This window comes from Halichoerus grypus, chromosome 13, assembly GCF_964656455.1.
Source record: "Halichoerus grypus chromosome 13, mHalGry1.hap1.1, whole genome shotgun sequence".
Classification (NCBI taxonomy): Eukaryota; Metazoa; Chordata; class Mammalia; order Carnivora; family Phocidae; genus Halichoerus; species Halichoerus grypus.
In genome coordinates this window covers 83055566-83073425 of record NC_135724.1, presented here as the reverse complement: position 1 = coordinate 83073425, position 17860 = coordinate 83055566, and the positions used below count along the sequence as shown (strand labels likewise).

At 39.6% G+C, this 17860-nt stretch overlaps 1 protein-coding gene across 4 annotated transcripts in view; it reads right to left on the bottom strand.

Annotated features, from left to right (window-relative positions):
- MED13L (mediator complex subunit 13L) overlaps positions 1–17860 on the bottom strand; it is a 298044-nt gene that overhangs the window by 30597 nt on the left and 249587 nt on the right. For 3 of the 4 annotated variants that reach the window (XR_013443499.1, XM_036115853.2, XM_078060931.1), the window contains 5 exons: positions 15330–15429; positions 9956–10176; positions 9446–9651; positions 4554–5491; positions 514–693 (listed from right to left, as the gene is read on the bottom strand). Coding sequence is in view for 3 of the 4 variants with exons in the window: in XM_036115853.2 (XP_035971746.1) it covers positions 514–693; positions 4554–5491; positions 9446–9651; positions 9956–10176; positions 15330–15429 (1645 nt within the window). In the remaining variant the exon portion in view is untranslated. The remainder of the gene's footprint in view (positions 1–513; positions 694–4553; positions 5492–9445; positions 9652–9955; positions 10177–15329; positions 15430–17860) is intronic. The other variant, XM_036115854.2, reaches the window with a different exon arrangement.

The following is a 17860-nucleotide window of genomic DNA, read 5'->3' as shown; positions in this document are numbered from 1 at the left end:
TTCCTCATAGGTTGACAGGATCACTCAAAAGTATTCTTCAAATCCTCTAATTATGTGACCCCCAGTGAAGAACCTCATTTCAGTGAGTCAGAACGCGCTTAGAAAGGTCCAATAAGATCAGAGGGCAGATTAGAACAAGTTAAAGTTAGTTTTCCAAGCAGCACTACATCATTTCCTTTAAATTAAGCATTATAATCCTGACTAGGAAGAAGTTGACAGAACTAGTTCAGAAGTTCATCCAGATGAAAATACAATGAGGATCAGGAAGATGAGGAAAATCTAATGAATACTCTATTTAAGGATTATTTTCCTCATTGACCTGGGTTCTGCCAAAGATGCTTAGAAAACTGAACTCCAAACTGACTTTAGGAAAGAAAAAAGATTATAAAATTTAATAGTCATGAAGAAAAAGATTCTACTTCGTCAGTGAAGCTAGGGCTTGAAAGTAACTAAAGCTAGCTTTTATGGAACAAAAAAAATTAAGAAGGAATTGAAACAGGGAAGAGATTCTACCATAGGTTCCCCGTCCTGCCATTTTGTGGAACTGCTGCCAGGTCAGTGGTCCCTGGACATGCTGTATGTTCTCCCAGGTCCTGCCCGTGCGCTTCTTTTGGATGGCATCTTGGAGAAAGGGCTGCAGTGACAACAGCATGCGGACCACATCTTGGGAGGAGAGCATGCTGATGTCTAGCACTGGAAGAGAAAGGAAATGAAAAGGAACAGAAATCATAAAGGGGGATCAACACTCTCCTCTTTCCTGCCATCATTCTGGACCTCAGTTACAGTCCATGACAAAGACGTTATTCGTGGTAGATTTTATTTTCAGTAGATTCTAAAATGCTTGACTTCCCAGTCAAGAGAAAAGATATTTTATTACTTTACTTATTATAAAGTAATTTATAATTTACTATTGGAAACAATAAAAGGAGAAATAGGTTACTCTGTATATAAGAGGTTAACTGTAGAATTGCTTAGAAGTAAAAGGATGGATAGGGCTGACTCTTTAAAATCATACAAACCTGTTTCCAAGGTTGTTCATAGGAAAAGAGAGCTGTAAAAGTTTCTTAACTATTGTATTACTTTTACTTACAAAATCAAAGTTTTGAAAGTATGATCAGTGTGGGGGGAGGACTTAAATAGAAGCTCTTAAAAACTGTTAAAATGCTCTTAATGTAAAATGTTTTCACAAAATACAAAGCACACAGAGAGAAAGACAACTTTCCACGCAGGCAGAGGCGTAAGAAAACATGGCGAAAGCAATGACAGGACTGAAAGCCATCTGTCCACAGAAAAAGGTAGGATTCATGGTTTCAGAAGTAACATTCTTCCTACTAAGAGGAGGGGCTCTTAACATAGAACCTGAAAAACCTCTCAGACTCTATGCAAAACTGTGCACACATGAACATATGTGTATTCTTTTCCAGGGAGAAAGGTCCATAAACGCTCATCAAATTCTCAAAAAGATCTGAAGAAAGAGCTAATGAAGTTTGAGGTGATCAGCTGCATACCTAAAGACCTTTCCTTACTCTTCCTTTTCTAGCTGATTAGGAAAGGAGCACAGATGGAAATCTAAGGTTTATCTACCAACTAAATCTGAAACACAGGGTGAAGACATCTCTAGGTGTATCCCTAAATCAAACACAAGTTGCTAATCTAAATTGCCAGCATCTCGGGAAAAACTGGGAGACCTGGGAAGCCAGAGGCCCCATTCCTGCACGAGCAGCATGGCTGGAGCGAAGGAGCAGTGCCCCCTTCAGACGGCTCTCCCCACCTGGCTCTGCTGCCTGCCTGAGAAGGAAGCAACGGTGAGCGCCTTTATCTTCAAGCCTGGGCTTCTTTTTTTCTTATAGTAAAGAAAAAAGTACTTCTTGTACCCATGGCTCCTATGAAAAGTTGGAAAATCACAGACCAAGAGAACCACAGGTCAGAGAAAAAAGCAGACCTCATTTTTTGTGGCTACTCGTGTGCACGCAGCGGAGAACATGTTACTGCCAACACGGCGAGGGCACTGCTGCTTGCAAACCCGGCTCCGGCATCATTCATTTACATTATCTGTCTGGTACTGAGCTTCTGACTTTGGAACCCACACCTCCCCTGCAATAGACTCTGCTATTCTTCATATCCAAAGATGACAGTACTGATCCACCCACACACTGCTTTTCTGTCTGAAGGCTACTATCTAGTAAAAGGAACCACCCAAGATAATCACCCACATTTCTTTAGGGGAAAGACTGTACTTTCTTTTATTCATAAATGCAGCCAGCAGACATTAATTAGAGGCCTGCTAAGTACAAGGCACTGTGCTCCAACCTAAGCAGTTGCAGACATGAGCGTAACCCTTGAATACTTCCTTATAAGTCTCCACCTCCGAGAAGTCTCCTGGCTTGGCTACTCAGAAAATGTCTATCATCCCCTACTCTACTGATCTCTGTCCTCTAAACATCCTTTCTCATTCCAGATTTCCAACTGTATTTAAGAAGCTTATATAACCTTCTCCCCTACAAGACTGAGAGCTGTTCAGAGCAAGGTCCATGTTTCATTCATGTAACCGACCACACCAGCCCAACCTGTTCCCACCTCTCTATAGAAGCAGCTCCTCACCATGATCAAAAGGTATGTTTAATCCTATTCTTAAAAGCTCATCAGCACTTTAATGCTTCTTGACCACTCAGTCTTCTCTTTCTTGAAACTTGGTTACACAGAATTCAGCAAAACTGTCCCAAGCCCTCTTGTCATTCTAGGTTTCCTCCTCCTCAGTGAGCTTTCCTCCTCCTCTGTGCCCCTGACTTGAGTATCTACAAGCCAACTAGTCCCTTTCCCCTGAGCTGCAGGCCCGTGAAGTCCTAAGTGTCTACTTGACATCTCTACCTGGGTATCTCAGAAGAGATCTTTAAAATTTCCAAAATTCAACTTAGGGAGCTTTCTCCCCAGACCTGGTCTTCCTCCAGTACACCTATCTTTGAACGACATCACTATCTGTCCAGGTTTACAAGTCACAAACCCAGGTGTCTTAACATCTCGCTCTCTGTGACCCCTAAAATCCAACCCACTACCAAGTCCTGCAGTCCGACTACTTCTTCAACATCTCTTGAATGTTTGCACTTCTTTTCCATCTCCTTTGCTAAGACAAGAAACCAAGCTATTATTTCTTATTTGAGCCAATGCACTAACCCCCTCGTGTCTCCACCATTCCTGCCATTTCCACACCCACAGCTTACACTGCAGTCGGAGCTTATTTGTTTCGTAACTACACAAATCAGATGTCAATGCCTCTTCATAAACCCATCAATGACTCGTTAGGGCTCCCAGCCCCAGCAGGTCTCAAATGGCTCTTGGGAATCTAGCCAGCTCCAAGCTTCCTTCAGTTCTTTGAAGATGTATTTATTTATTGGGGGGGAGGGGGGCAGCGCAGAAGCGGGGGGAAGGGGAGAGAATCTCAAGCAAATTCCCCACTGAGCGCAGAGCCTAACTTAGGGCTCGATCTCATGACCCTGAGATCATAACCTGAGCCGAAATCAGGAGTCGGATGCTTAACCTACTGAACCACCCAGGTACCACCCCCCTTTTAAAAAAAAAAAAAAAGAAAAAAGAGATTTGTTTATTTGAAACAGAGTCCTTCAGGTCTTTCAAAGCTCCAAGCTCTATATAACTCTGGGCCTTCCCTCTTGCTGCTCCTTCTGCCTGGGGCACAATTCCTTGCTCTCTACCCTCTTTAGCCAGTTACTCTGTACTTGGCACTGAAATCTCTAATGTTACTACTTCTTCAAGGAGGTCTTCCTCGATCCCCAGCCTAGGAAGGCCCTCCCACCCCACGCTTTCATCGCTTATAACGGTTTACCCTAATAATATGCTAATTTGTATAATTATTTGATTAATCTGATGTCCATCTTCCAGAACAGATTAGAAAGTCCCTCAGAGAGGTGCCTTGTCTCTTTCAGTCATTTTATCCCCCAGGATGCATCACAGTATAGATAGTGAATGAATAAGGGAAGGGAACAGCAAGTTGCATGGCTCGCTTAAGAGCTCAACATCACAGATTATTTGTCAACTGGAGCTTTTAATAATAGAAGAGCCAGTGACATGCCTCAGGAACCACAACACAAAGTAAACTGTTATCATTGTTATAAGAGATGCAAAACACTGGAAAAGCAAAGGAAGGAGAAAATGCTCTGGAAATGGGTAGAAGGCTTCATGAGGAAGTATCATGGATGACTGATCTAGAATGGGTGGATTTAAACATGCAAGGTGTGCAAACTATTCGTCTGTGTACTCTCACTGATGCAGACAGGTAGCAGTCATAAGTTTCCCATAGGAACTGCCTATAGGAATTAATATGAGACGTTTTCACAAAATAGTCTCCTCAAAAGGTGTTTCAATATAACATTGCTCCAGTCCTTAAATTTAAGATTATCCACAGAGCTCTTAACTTTAGTTCTTTTTTTTTTTAAGAAATGAAATTTAAAATTCTGTCCTATAACAAAGTAAAGAAAGTTTATAATTTACCATCATACCAAGATAATTGTCAAAGCAGACATGTATTCTGGGAAACGTACCATTGCTGTGAGGCCAAGAGTGCACAGTGGCACTTCTCACCAGAGCTTCATCTACTTTTCCACCCGTGGGATTATCCACATACTGACGGCCCTGCTCCAAGGCATTAAAGCATTCCGTCCAGTAATCATTGTTATCTGCTTGCACCCGGTCATAACTCCAGCTTACACAGGGAAGAGTCTGGCGACTGTTAGAGGAAATGTAGTCCAGGAAACTCAGTGAAGCAAAAGGTTGTGTGTGTTGATTCTGGAGGAGGAGGAGGAGGCTTACAGGTGGCTCCTGGGACTTTCTGGCTCCCTCCATCTGAGGGAGGAAGGTAGTCTGACACATCATTAAGCGCCTCTCCGCAGCCTGACCAATATCAGAATTCTTCCCAAAAATATCCAACTCATCTTCCAGGAAGAGTCCCGAATTGTAGCCAAGTTTGCGATTCATGATCGCACTAAACCCACAGGTACAGCGATACTGGTCCTCGTTGGAAGAATCGGGGATGTAGAGCCCGACGTCGGCCCCTTTGATGTTCATGTTGCAGGCACAGATGCAACAGCTGTCGAAGTTTCTGTCCTTAAAGATATTCATCACAGAATCTGAGAGAATCAGGGTGACGTAGAGACTGTGGGCCTCAGGAATGGGCTGCATGGTGGCAGGCTCCACAGAGTTAAGGGGCCGCGTGGTAGAGGGGGTGGAGGCTGGTGACCCCTGATCGGTGCTATCGTATTTAACCGACCCTTGCCCACTGGCAGTGCCCCCACCTCTGGGAGTTCTTGGGGTCCTGGGGGTTCGTGGTGTGGGGACAGAGAAGCGAGGGGTTGCTGGAGATGGCAAAACTCCTGCTCCACTGTTGCTGGCTGGGGCAGCGCTGTTCAGCGTCACCGGAGTGTTCATCTGTGGTGTATTCAGGTAGTCTGGGTCTGCTAGGCTCCCGACACTAGGCACATTACTGCAATAGACAGTACCAAACGGGAATGGGTGCATGTCAGAGAAGCTGGAATACACACACAATTACCCCACCTGGCCTGTGCAGTTCTGATCATTTATGCAGGCTACCACTAGGTATAGTCCATTTTTTCTTAAAAAAGAAAAAAAGGACTCAAAGGAGTCAATAAAAGTGGATGGGAAAGCAAGAAGCAAGGTATGAAGAATAATACACCATACACCAAGAGTAATACACCATTTTCCTTCTATATTCCACATCTAAGCAATCTTCATCTTACTCTTTCAAGGGAACTTTACTGTTCTTATAAGAAAACATGGTGCTGGGTTTGGTCAATGTAGTTTTGAAAAACTATAACTGGTAAGTGGAACTTTAACACATGAGTTCAGGCGCTAAATTAGCTAGAAGACCATAGGATAAAATTTCCATCTAATCTGCAATTACATTTTGGTCACTTTTTAAAATTGAAAGTCGGCCACTGTACTTGTCCTCTGAGGCCATAATCCATATATGAATCTAAGGCAGTTATAATCAAACACATAGGAACATTTGCCATTTTTCTAATTTTCAAAGCACAGTCCTATCTAGGCTTGCATTTTTATAGTAGAGTGACCATGAAGGAATTCAACTGTAGGAACCCCACTGGCCAGTACACTACAATTAATACCAACATCACATATGTAGCTGGGAGAACTCAGTATTAATTAGATGAATTGCATAGTACACATATTGTATCATAGCTTCTGAACTTCTAACAGATTTCTGTGGGGTGGTAGGCAATTTTAGTTCATTTTAAATTTTCAATATGCTTTGCATTACCTATAGCACAATTATTTTTAGTTCCCACAGACTGATCACATTGTGTTATCTATTTTTTCATAAGCAATGACTTCTTTTCGGAATAGCCACACAGAAAACAAAACAGTGTCTACAATGTTTTGCTGTTTTATTATTGTAAAAAAAATTTTTATATACGTTCTTAAATGTACATGTGAAACAGCAAATGAGACCATTCTTTCCAATTTGAAGGTATCAAAAGAATACAGATTTCATCTAATGCTTAATATTCTTTTGAAATCTATTAATACTGTGCTTAAACTAATGTTCTTCCAATAAACTACATATTCATTCACTTGTGATTTGGAAGAAGAATGTCATAAAGTAATGGCTCTTCAAATAATTTTCTTGTGATTTTTAACTAGCTATACCTAAACTACCAGCTTAAAAACCCAAATCAAGCACTAGAAAGAAACTAAATCTGAAGCACAGTGGTATCTTTGAGTACAGATAAAAAATGATCCAGAAACCTTGATTAGCAATCACTGCTGTCTCAGAGACCAAAATAATAAGTGTGTAATAATGATCTTTATTCTAATTGGACTCCGTTCAAATTTTCCTGTTTGACAAAACCCTGAAATTATTATACAGTTCAGATCAGAAAAGGAACTATGACTACTAAATGAAAACCTAAATAATTAAATTGCTCCCTAGGTAGTAAGAATGGTTTAGCTTGTATAGTAACCTGATTTTTCCCATTCAATAAAATGAACTGAGTACCAACACTATGCTAGGTGCTGGGTATTCAACAGTAAAAAAGGGGAAGAAAAGTTAGCTCACAGCAAGTATGACAGATGTCGAACAAGTGAGCGCTGGTGTGCTGAGTGTGACAAAGGGGTGGCCAGGGTGATGGAGACCCCAGCAAAAGGAACTCACATAGTCTAGAATTGTGCTATCCAATAGGGTTATCACTAGACCTTTGTGCTAAATTTATATCAACTTAAATAAAACTGAAAATTCAGCCTAGGGGCACCTGGGTGGCTCAGTCAGTTAAGCGTCTGCCTTTGGCTCAGGTCATGATCCCAGGGTCCTGGGATCGAGCCCCGCATCGGGCTCCCTGCCCCGCGTGAAGCCTGCTTCTCCCTCTCCCACTCCCCCTGCTTGTGTTCCCTCTCTCGCTGTGCCTCTCTCTGTCAAATAAATAAATAAAATCTTTAAAAATAAATAAATGAATGAATGAATGAATGAATGAATAAAACTAAAAATTCAGCCTTGGTCTCAACTAGCCACATTTTAAGAGATGCACAACTACAACATCAGGGCAGGGATACCATATTGGAAGGTGCAGATACAAAACACTTCCTTCATCAAAGAAAGTTCTTAACAGCGCCAGTTGAGAATACCAAGGATCTTTGGGATGGCAAGGGATAGATTTAATACATCTAAACAATGGTCTAAATTATTTATTTATTATTTAAACTATCATACAGCAAAGGCTGCGTGTCACTTTTTTGAGGAGTCTCCGTGTATAAGAAATTCAACTGTCAAATGGGTTCCTGGAGCTGCTGCATTGGATGAGAATGGTGTGGCAACCCTTCTGGGCTTATCAGCTCCGCTGGACTAGATCAGTCCCTACTTAAATAAGCTCAAGTACAACTGGAGCACGGCAGCCGAAAACAAGCCCAGGGATCACCACCAGGGTACTTCTGAGCACATTCTTTCCTCCTGCTGGTGAGTTGTTATTGCCACAATATTTCCACAACCATTGGAACCTTTCAAAAATCTTGTGCAGGAAGTCAGGCAGAATCATACCATTTTAAAGAAGGGAAAGATTCAGGTAAGCTGGTCATTTAAGGTCATACACAGGAGTAAACAAAAAAAGGCAGGAATGGAGTCCTATGACAGCACAGCTCTACCTCCCCAAGTCTGGGTTCTTTTATCCTACACTCTATCACAGTTTTTCACATTCCAACACTGACTCTACATACCTACGCAGAAAGCCTGTTTATTAAAGTTGGTTTTGTCAAGATGGGTTTTATGTGATGTCACAAATATAGCCCACAGACTGGATCTGGAATTTGTCTTATTGTTTTATTGGCTCCTAAAATGTAACTCTGAATTAGCTACCAACATTTTTAAAAAGGACATTTACATAAAAGTGCAGAACTCCAGTCTCCCACATTCCTGCCTGAACAATGCACTGTAATTGCATAGCAAACAGTCCCTTTAAATAAGGCATACTCTTGGGCGCCTGGGTGGCTCAGTCAGTTAAGCGTCTGCCTTCAGCTCAGGTCGTGATCCCAGGGTCCTGGGATGCGGTCCCGTATCGGGCTCCCTGCTCAGCAGGGAGTCTGCTTCTCCCTCTGCCTCTCTCTCTCTCATGAATAAATAAATAAAATCTTTTAAAAAATGAATAGATGGATGGATAGATGGATGGATGGGTGAATGAATGAATGAATAAATGAGTAAGGCATACTCTTAACAGTTCCATCAAACTGCTCTTTCCTACTGTCCCTCAGGATGACACTGACCATCAGTGGTGCCAAATCTTTTGCTTTACCCAACCCATGTCATCCCCACATTGTTTACCTGGTCCTGACAGAAATTTGAGTTTATGGCCTTATATTTTAAAGCATTTATTTTATTAAGAAATTATTAATCATAGGGGAAACTGAATCTACATTGTGACAGACTACTGTTTTTTGATAGAGTGATATGTGCCCAAGCTACAATAAACACCTCCTTTTCCTTCTTCCGTATCATACCACCCATTGCTGCTTTCGGGGTCAGCAACAGAGAAAATGTCCATGCTAACACTTGATTTTAAAGTGCCTGAAGTAAGCACATTTGGAATCACCAATATATAAACCAAATACCACCACTATCCAAATAATATTACCAACTCCAATCTAGTGTTTGATTCTGTGGTAGACACGGATCTGATGCTGAATGAGCATGAACACCACGGTTGGCTATGCAAATAACCTTAGTTTATCCGTGTACATAAAATTTAGTTAGAAAATATGCACAATTTCAACACAAAATAATGTGCACAAAAGCATGAGTGGCCAAGAAAGGAAAGTTTCAAATGCTATGCTGATGTCATCATTTTAAGTAGATATTTGGTTAAGATCAACACCACATTCAATGGGGCAGGTAACGTGTCGCGGTCCCTGCACGTACTTGTAGCCATCTCTATTGAAAATGGCTGCAGGCGGCATGGGCAGTTGTTCAATTTTCGGAGGGATTGCCCACGAAGGCCGAAACAGACAGGCGTCAGGGATCTTCAGAGGTAGCAGGCATTGGCTCGGCAACATCTTCAGTGGAGCAAACATGGAGGATCCCACAAAAGGTTGAAAGGTTGGAACTTTGTGCACATATGAAAAGTCCTGTGACAACAAAGGGGAGGCCAGTGATAATGCCAGTGAATAACTTAGGACACACCACAACAATAACAAAAATGACTGGAATTCAGTATCTCTCTCATCTAATCAGCAGAAAATGCTAATACCAAAATTTTAAATTAATCAAGACACTATAGTTAATATACCAAGCAATGTACCTCGTGATCCAATTCAGAGGATTCTTAGAAACTTATGTATACATGGCATACAGATAATACTACTTTGAAGATGTATGTGAATCTGCTTAAAAAACACCCTGCCTTGATAAAATTAATATACTGGCAGTTACCTTTACTTCCTCTGGCTTGGGACTTCCTAATCCATCTTCTACTTCCATTTTGAATTCAGTGAGCTGTGTTGAAACCATACTGACCATAGGGCTCTCCATCATGCCTAATGCTGTCACTGTCTCTGAACTGATTCCATCTTTATAATTCATTACAGGAGAAAATGCAGGGTGCTGTTCCAAGGAAGGAGGAGTGGGGAACATCCTTTGCAAGTCTGCAACTGCTAAGAGAAGAGAAGAGAAGAGAAGAGAAGAGAAGAGAAGAGACGAGACGAGACAACAATATTTATTTTAACAGGTAGGACTTCTAAAAAATCCCAGTTCGTAGGCAGGCACCCTACCTGCCATCAGAAATAACGCTAATTGAATGGTTGTATCAGCTACACAACAGAATATTAGTAATGGAAGTCTCTAAGAAGAAGGCCATCAGCAGAAAATTATCGTTTTCTGGAACTTTACCACTATCCCCTTGATGCTTTATGATTTGGCTTCACATTAATTAAGTGAACAAAGTCTATGTAACATACATTTTTCTTCTAACAAATGACCACCTAAGAGTATAAGGAGATGAAAATAAGTAGAAGCTGAAAGAAATTAGATTGAATAACTTTATTAAAAGTTCTATCTCTGCTTACAAATATGTATGAAATATTTCAGAATTATATAAAAATGTCCTATAGCAAATTTTACATGGAAAATCCATCAGGCATTTATACTATAGAAAACAGAAATTGTTTGGAGGTAACGGTGGTTTAGATGTAGTAGGATTACTCAGCTAGTTTGAAAAATCTACCACACTCACTGCTCTTCAGGGAAATGATTCCATATTGACATTAAATGCTGTCCATACTGACATTAAAATGAAACTTCATAGTAATCCTATCTAGAACCAAAAGACAATTTATTAAAAATCCAACTAGTAAAAAAAGTATCTTTTAAGAAATGCTTAAAACAGGGACTCTCAATCCTTTTTTAAAAAACATCTTAATATACCTGAGGTTAGCCATCATCATTAGCAGGGGCTCATTAAGGCAGGGATTCTGAATGCAGGAGCAGATTAAGGCAATGTAAGTTGTAGTTGTGAAACTTGGCCACTAGGGGGTGTCCTGTACAGCAAATTTATTTACAAATTTGGAGACAGGCCTTTAAGTCAGTGCTCTGGAATGGCACCTGATGTCCCAATTTCCAATCATACTGTTCTTTCTAGCAACTTCAGCACTTAAAGAGGCAAAGAGTAACCACTGACTAGACTAAGATACGACCTCTACTTCTGAATCAGAAATTAATAAAGAACGACCACACCACACTCTGCCCTGGGCTAGAGTCTGAGGCAGAGCCGTATAAAGCGGCAACATCCAGAGTGGATCCACAGCTCAGTGCTGCTACAGTCGGGTCAGGTCACTTCCTCCCTGGGGGCTTCAGATCCTTCATCTAAATGGCTGAACTAGATGTGTGATTCTCACCAGGCTTACTTTCTTTCCTTTGTTTATGGGGGGAGGGAAGCTTCCACCATATGGAGGCAGAAAAAAGTAAGAACCTTTGCATGAGATGATCTTTACCTTGTTTCCTAGTTAAACAATTACATAATTCTGAATAATTTACCCTCCCTTGGCCTCCGGTGCTTATCTGTAAGACAAGGGAAGGAAGAGGCCAACAGACGGGATCTCAGATACCAACTTTCCCTCTCATTAGAGAAGCTGCACTTCCATTTATTCCCTACAGTAGGATTCTGTATAAGATTTCATTAGACAAAATGGTGCCTGCTGCTGCCAAGAAAAAAAGAGAAAAAGGAAAAAAAGGGGGGGGGGGAGGAAAGAAAAAACTAAACCCCCCAAGTAGATCTTCAAGGCACCATCTTGCTAGGACAGTATTTTACCGTTAAGGAATGTAACAATTCATAGAACTAGGGATATAAGCCAAGCCAGAAACTCCCAGAGAACCACTGGAGTCGGAAGAAGAAAAACAGGTCTTCAAATGTAGCAGCAATGAGATCAGTAAGTTTTCTTTAAAACAAGAGTAAAGATTTTAATACTGAGTTAGGTTCCACTTGAAATACATCCATCACCTTTATCTTTCAGTCCCTACTCCTTTTCCCAAGCCAAAGAACAGCTATGGGTCAATTTTAACATAAAATTAATGTTTAAGTATATTATAACATTTTAAATTCTAAGTCTACCTCATAAAATCTTCAAACTCCTATTATATTATAGATCTTAATAATCAAGTAAATATTTGGAAAATAAACCGTACCAATTCTCTTTGTGTTAAAATGACAATGAACTTAAACATAGCCTTTCCTTCACATACAAGTATTCTGGCTATGGTATAAAATTTTACCAAAAATTATTTTTACCAAATTGGCTACTAAATTTTGTCTAAGAAATGTTACAAAGGCGTTTCTCACCTGGGGGTACTCAAATCCTTTGATGCTACCTGACACAGTTATGTATCTCAATTTTCAACACCTCAGCCACCTTGATATTTTTTACCAAAGGTAAAAGAGAACACACAAAAAAAGTATGGAAAATAAGATTCTACCTGCCAGAGATTCACTTTAGAAAAGTGGCTTTCACTATTATTACCAGATATTCTTTTTTTTTTTTTTTAAGATTTTATTTTTAAGTAATCTCTTCACCCAACGTGTGGCTCGAACTCACAACCCTAAGATCAAGAGTCACATGCTCCACTGACTCAGCAGCCAGGTGCCCCATTATCAGCTATTTTTTTTTTTTTTAAGATTTTATTTATTTATTTGACAGAGAGAGATGCAGCGAAGAGGGAACACAAGCAGGGGGAGTGAGAGAGGGAGAAAGAAGCAGGCTTCCCGCCGAGCAGGGAGCCCAATGTGGGCCTTGATCCCAGGACCCTGGGATCCTGACCTGAGCCGAAGGCAGATGCTTAACGACTGAGCCACCCAGGCACCCCCCATTATCAGATATTCTTAAGGAAGACTCTTAACCTCTCTAGCTTCAAGTTTGTCATCTGCAAATGGTAATAATATCTACCTCATATTTTTTTGTACACATTAAATAACATACGCATAGAAGTGAACACTTCACCATGTAACATCTAAACATTCAGTAAGTGATGAAGCCAATAATAATTAGCCCGCCCTCCCCATTTTTGACTGGAAAAAAGACAAAAATGCTGTTAAGTTACAAGGAATTTCTGAAAAGATATGACCCTCAACAGGTTTTGAGATGAAAGGAACTGGAGTCAAAGTGGGTAAGACAGAAAGAAGACAGAAACCCAGAGAAACATTCTGGTCCTCCAAAATAGAAAACCATCGCTTGTTTGTTCAATTTTCTTCTAAAAATGCTAAAGCAAGGTGAGAACAGCTACCAGAATCGGCTGGAGTTGAGGTGTACCATTGTATGTATTATTATCACACAATACTACCTTAACACAGACTCGATGCCAAATTAAACGGAGTTATTACTGCATGTTGCTTTCTTCACTATTACATTACTACATACATAAATGAGTAATTTTGGACCTATTCTCTCAAACACAGTATCCACTAGCCACATAGGCTATAGAGCACTCAAGCCAAGGGTTGTCCAAACTGAGATGTGCTATGTGTATAAAATATTCCACAGATTTAAAAAAAAAAAAAAAATACAACAGATTCCAAATAGTACAAAAAAAAAAAAGAATGTAAAATACTCATTCACTCAATATTTTTTACACTGATTACATGTAAAAATGACACTATTGGTTATATTAAATAAATATATTATTTAAATTAATTTTACATGGTTCTTATTTACTTCCTGTAATGTAACTACTAGAAAATTTAAGATTGCTTATGTGGCTCTCATTTTTGGCTCACACCGTATTTCTATTAAATTGAATGGTGTTGTTCTAGACACTAAATTTTATAATATGTCAGTCTCTCCGCCTCAATGTACAATAAAGCTCTTGCAGAGATGAGAACATCTTGCCATGCTATTTCATGGTCATGTTTTGGGAGGAAGTATTGTGTATATGTACATATACACGCACATACACACATTTACCCATGTATACTTCGTGCACATCGGAAGATCTTATTCACTCTTTTATATCTGTATTTTCCTAATGCTTATATTTTTGCTATATTTCATATTAATTAATTTTTATAACCTGTACTTTATCATAAAATTTTGAGTAGCTTCTTTTTGAAAACAATTATTTTCAGAATAAAGATGAGCGAAAGAAGAGAGTACACATATACTTTCCTGGGCAATGACACTGACTAGCAGAATGGTGTGTGAGTGCAATGTTGTTAAGTCCAATAATCTTGGACAAGTTATCAGACGTTTCAACATTTAACATCACAACGTATCACTTAATGTCAAAAAGGGCAGAGGGTTCACTGGTTCAATACAAGGGAAAAAAAATGCATTCATCTGACCTATTCCATATGTATCTACTTTAATATCGTTTCTTTGAATCTGTGAATTCCATGTTTGCAAAATTCTGCAGTGCAGAGTAATAAAAAAAGAAAAATGTTTAATTAAAAAAACTACAGCAACTGGCTGGCTACCATTATTCATTTTCATACATGTCATGCTTGAGAAAGCTTTGCATATTTTAAAAAGCTATGGATCTACTAAAGCTGTCAAAATCCAATCTCTGTATACTTCACACTTCTACATTTGAGTAAATCAGCACACATTTATAGGTTCATAAAACTTTTTGACTCATCCCTATGACATAGTGGTTTTTCCCCTCAATTTGTTCTCATTACCAGCTGAAGTTAATGAGAAGGTATTAAAGAATGATTTGCAATGGAATTATGTTTCTGCTTGAGTATCCATGTAAGCTACCCTGTCTTTTCTCTTGTACAGTAATGTAGTTTCCTAGGGTGAAGAGTAACTTTAAAAAAAAAAAAGGAAGTTTCTCTTCTTGTCATCGTATGCAATAAACTATTTGATCTTAAAATGAAACACAAAAACTTCAGTATGAATTAGAAAAAGGACCACAAATAGCAAATGTTCCTCATCCTTGGGTAAATTAAATTTTTTGAAATATCTTACACAAGCTCTTATACTGGAATATCACTCTGAAAATCACTGGGTAGCATTTATCCTACTAGAGAAAGGTTATTAGAGAAACAAACATAAAACCCATTTTTCCACATTCTAAACCATAAGAGTTAATTATTAATTTGAAAACAAAAGCAAAAGAAATTCAAACTAAAATGGTCTCTTAGCTGCCTGCCCCATCTCAGGAATTCCAACTTATACAAGTTTTAATTCATAGTTAATATTCTGTTAAAAGAAAAAAAGGGGGGTGGGAAACAGAGGGGAATCTCAGATAAGGCACCACTGAGTATGAGAACATTTGGTATAAGTTATAAATAGTAAGCCAAAGCTCAATTTCCTTTTCTTACTTGGTGGGTAAGGAACAGCAGCTCTTCCATCCTTCCCAAGAGGTCGGTCTTCTGCCCCAACTGCAGGCATTTTTGATGAACGCAGCGCAGGTGATACAGCCTAAGAAAAGATTATTATTATTAAAACAGGGCAACACGCTTGCATCTAAGTAGGGCAGTAGTCAACTATTTCTTAACATATGCCTACTGATATTTTGGAATAAAGATGCTTCCTTACATAGTGTTCACAAGTGAACTTCTAGGAATAGCCACAGACAGTGAAGCCAAGGAGAAGGCTACAAGCTTATCAAGAATGAAAACCACAGTGACTGAATCTTCTCTGCATGGATCTGGTAAGGGCAGACTGCACCATCAAAGCACAACTTACAGACCTTAAACAAATCTTCCTCCTCCCAGGTCATTAGAGAAGTGGTTTCAGGGACACAATAATTAAATTAGGATGGTGCCTCCAAGGAGTAATTGGCTATCAGTCTGGTTTTCCTTCTGTTTGGAAGCAGGCAGTTAAAAGAGGTGACCTCAAGCCATCCCAAAGTATTATTTTTATTTTTCACCACAAAAAAATATCCCATGTATCTTCTGCTCCTATTTCCGCAGTTACTGTTCATCTTCATAAAAAATAACCTTATCACATAAAATTATTGAAATATGCAGAGAGGGCGTTTCTTTGATTTGTTATTCAAAATAAATTAAGTCCTTTAATAGGCAAGATTATCTTTAAGAACTCAAATGAGTTAGTGGCAAGATAAAACAAAGCAAAAAAAAAAAGATTCTCACAAATAGAAGGCCTTTTACATATGTATACTTATTCAATGTCACAGGGTTGAAATGTAAAATTAAATTCAAAGACATCTGAGATGAAAACTTGAACAGTCTCACAACACCAGCTATCAGTAAGATGAATTAAGCAAAAACAATTCTAAGGTAAGCGATTCTCTTGATTAAATGCCATGCTAGAAATCAGAGTAAAGCAGAAACAATCATTTTAGAGAAATGAAAATTAGATTAAAAATGTCCAACCCTCCTTCACATATTAACGTTACTAAGAATATATTCAAAAACCAAAGTAAACATATCTTCAGTTAGTCCAACAGTAATACACAATTTATACAGATGTAAGTACGATGGCTCTGAGCACTAACAACAATCACTGGGGATGGTGGCTGTGAACAGGCCCTGGCTACTCCGTAATGCTTACTTTGTACCCTTTCTTATTCCTCCCTTTCTACTTCTTTTTGATTCCTTGTCTTTTCATGTTTCGTCCCACCATCCCCACCAAAGCAGCTAACCAAACCCTAAGGACCATTAAAATCAGTCCTACCTAGGGGCACCTGGGTGGCTCAGTCGTTAAGCGTCTGCCTTCAGCTCAGGTCATGATCCCGGGGTCCTGGGATCGAGCCCCGCATCGGGCTCCCTGCTCAGCAGGAAGCCTGCTTCTCCCTCTCCCACTCCCCCTGCTTGTGTTCCTGCCCTTGCTATCTCTCTCTCTCTCTCTCTGTCAAATAAATAAATAAATAAATCTTAAAAAAAAAAAAAATCAGTCCTACCTAACGCCTGACGTATAGGGAGATAGTCAAGTTCAAAAAGGCTCTCAGATGCCTGGATCAACACACGAAGGAAACATGTCCTTTCTTGGACTACAGTTTTTCTCACTGTCACGTCCTTTTCCTTCACACAGCCACTGCCTAAATTTCGGTCCTTGTGTTTTAATCCAATCAAAGTTACCAAATAGTACTCCTGCTTTCTGTGTATGAGACTGATGAAAACCAGCACTGGTTTCTACCTAGTCAGTTCCACACTCAGCAGCCTTCACGGAGGGGCACATTATAGGCAGAGCTTGGAGTCCAAAGCCGTAAGTGTGGTCAAAAACCTTCCTAACCCTGTCAATCTTTACACACCACTCAGAGAGCAGACCAATGGTCTGTTCACTATGCTCCCCACCCTCAGCTGGTTCATCCTTGTTGCTTAACCAAGGCTCATTCCAGGTTCAAACTAGTGCCTCTCCCCTGCCTCTCACTAACCCTGTCTTTCCACATTTTAAGTCAAATCCTTTCTTGGAGGCCATTATGATCTCATCATCTCCTAAGTACTATTACTAATGGTGTATAGTATCTGTTAATCAGATACATTTTATTTTAAAGTGAGAACAGGCTTCAGAATTCTGATTCCTACTTAACCTTTAAACCTTAACTTAAACACTGCTCGTCTGTCACTTTGTACTTGAATGTCCAGCATCTTTAGACGCAGGTCAATTACAGCACTCACAGTAATAAACGTGCATGCGTGTATATATTTTTGTATATTTTTAAGTAATTTTTAACTTTATTTATATGCTACTTCTCCTGAGGTCTGTGAGTACCTCAAGTATCAGGGCGGGATAATAAAATTTGTAACCTTAAATACACGTCACAAAGGAACTGACCATCAAATGAGTAACAAATATATGGGAAATGGACGAAAGGGAAGGAAGGTTAAGTACATACATAAGTGAAAGAAAAATAAACTGATAAACTTATTTCCTTGAAGAGAGGACC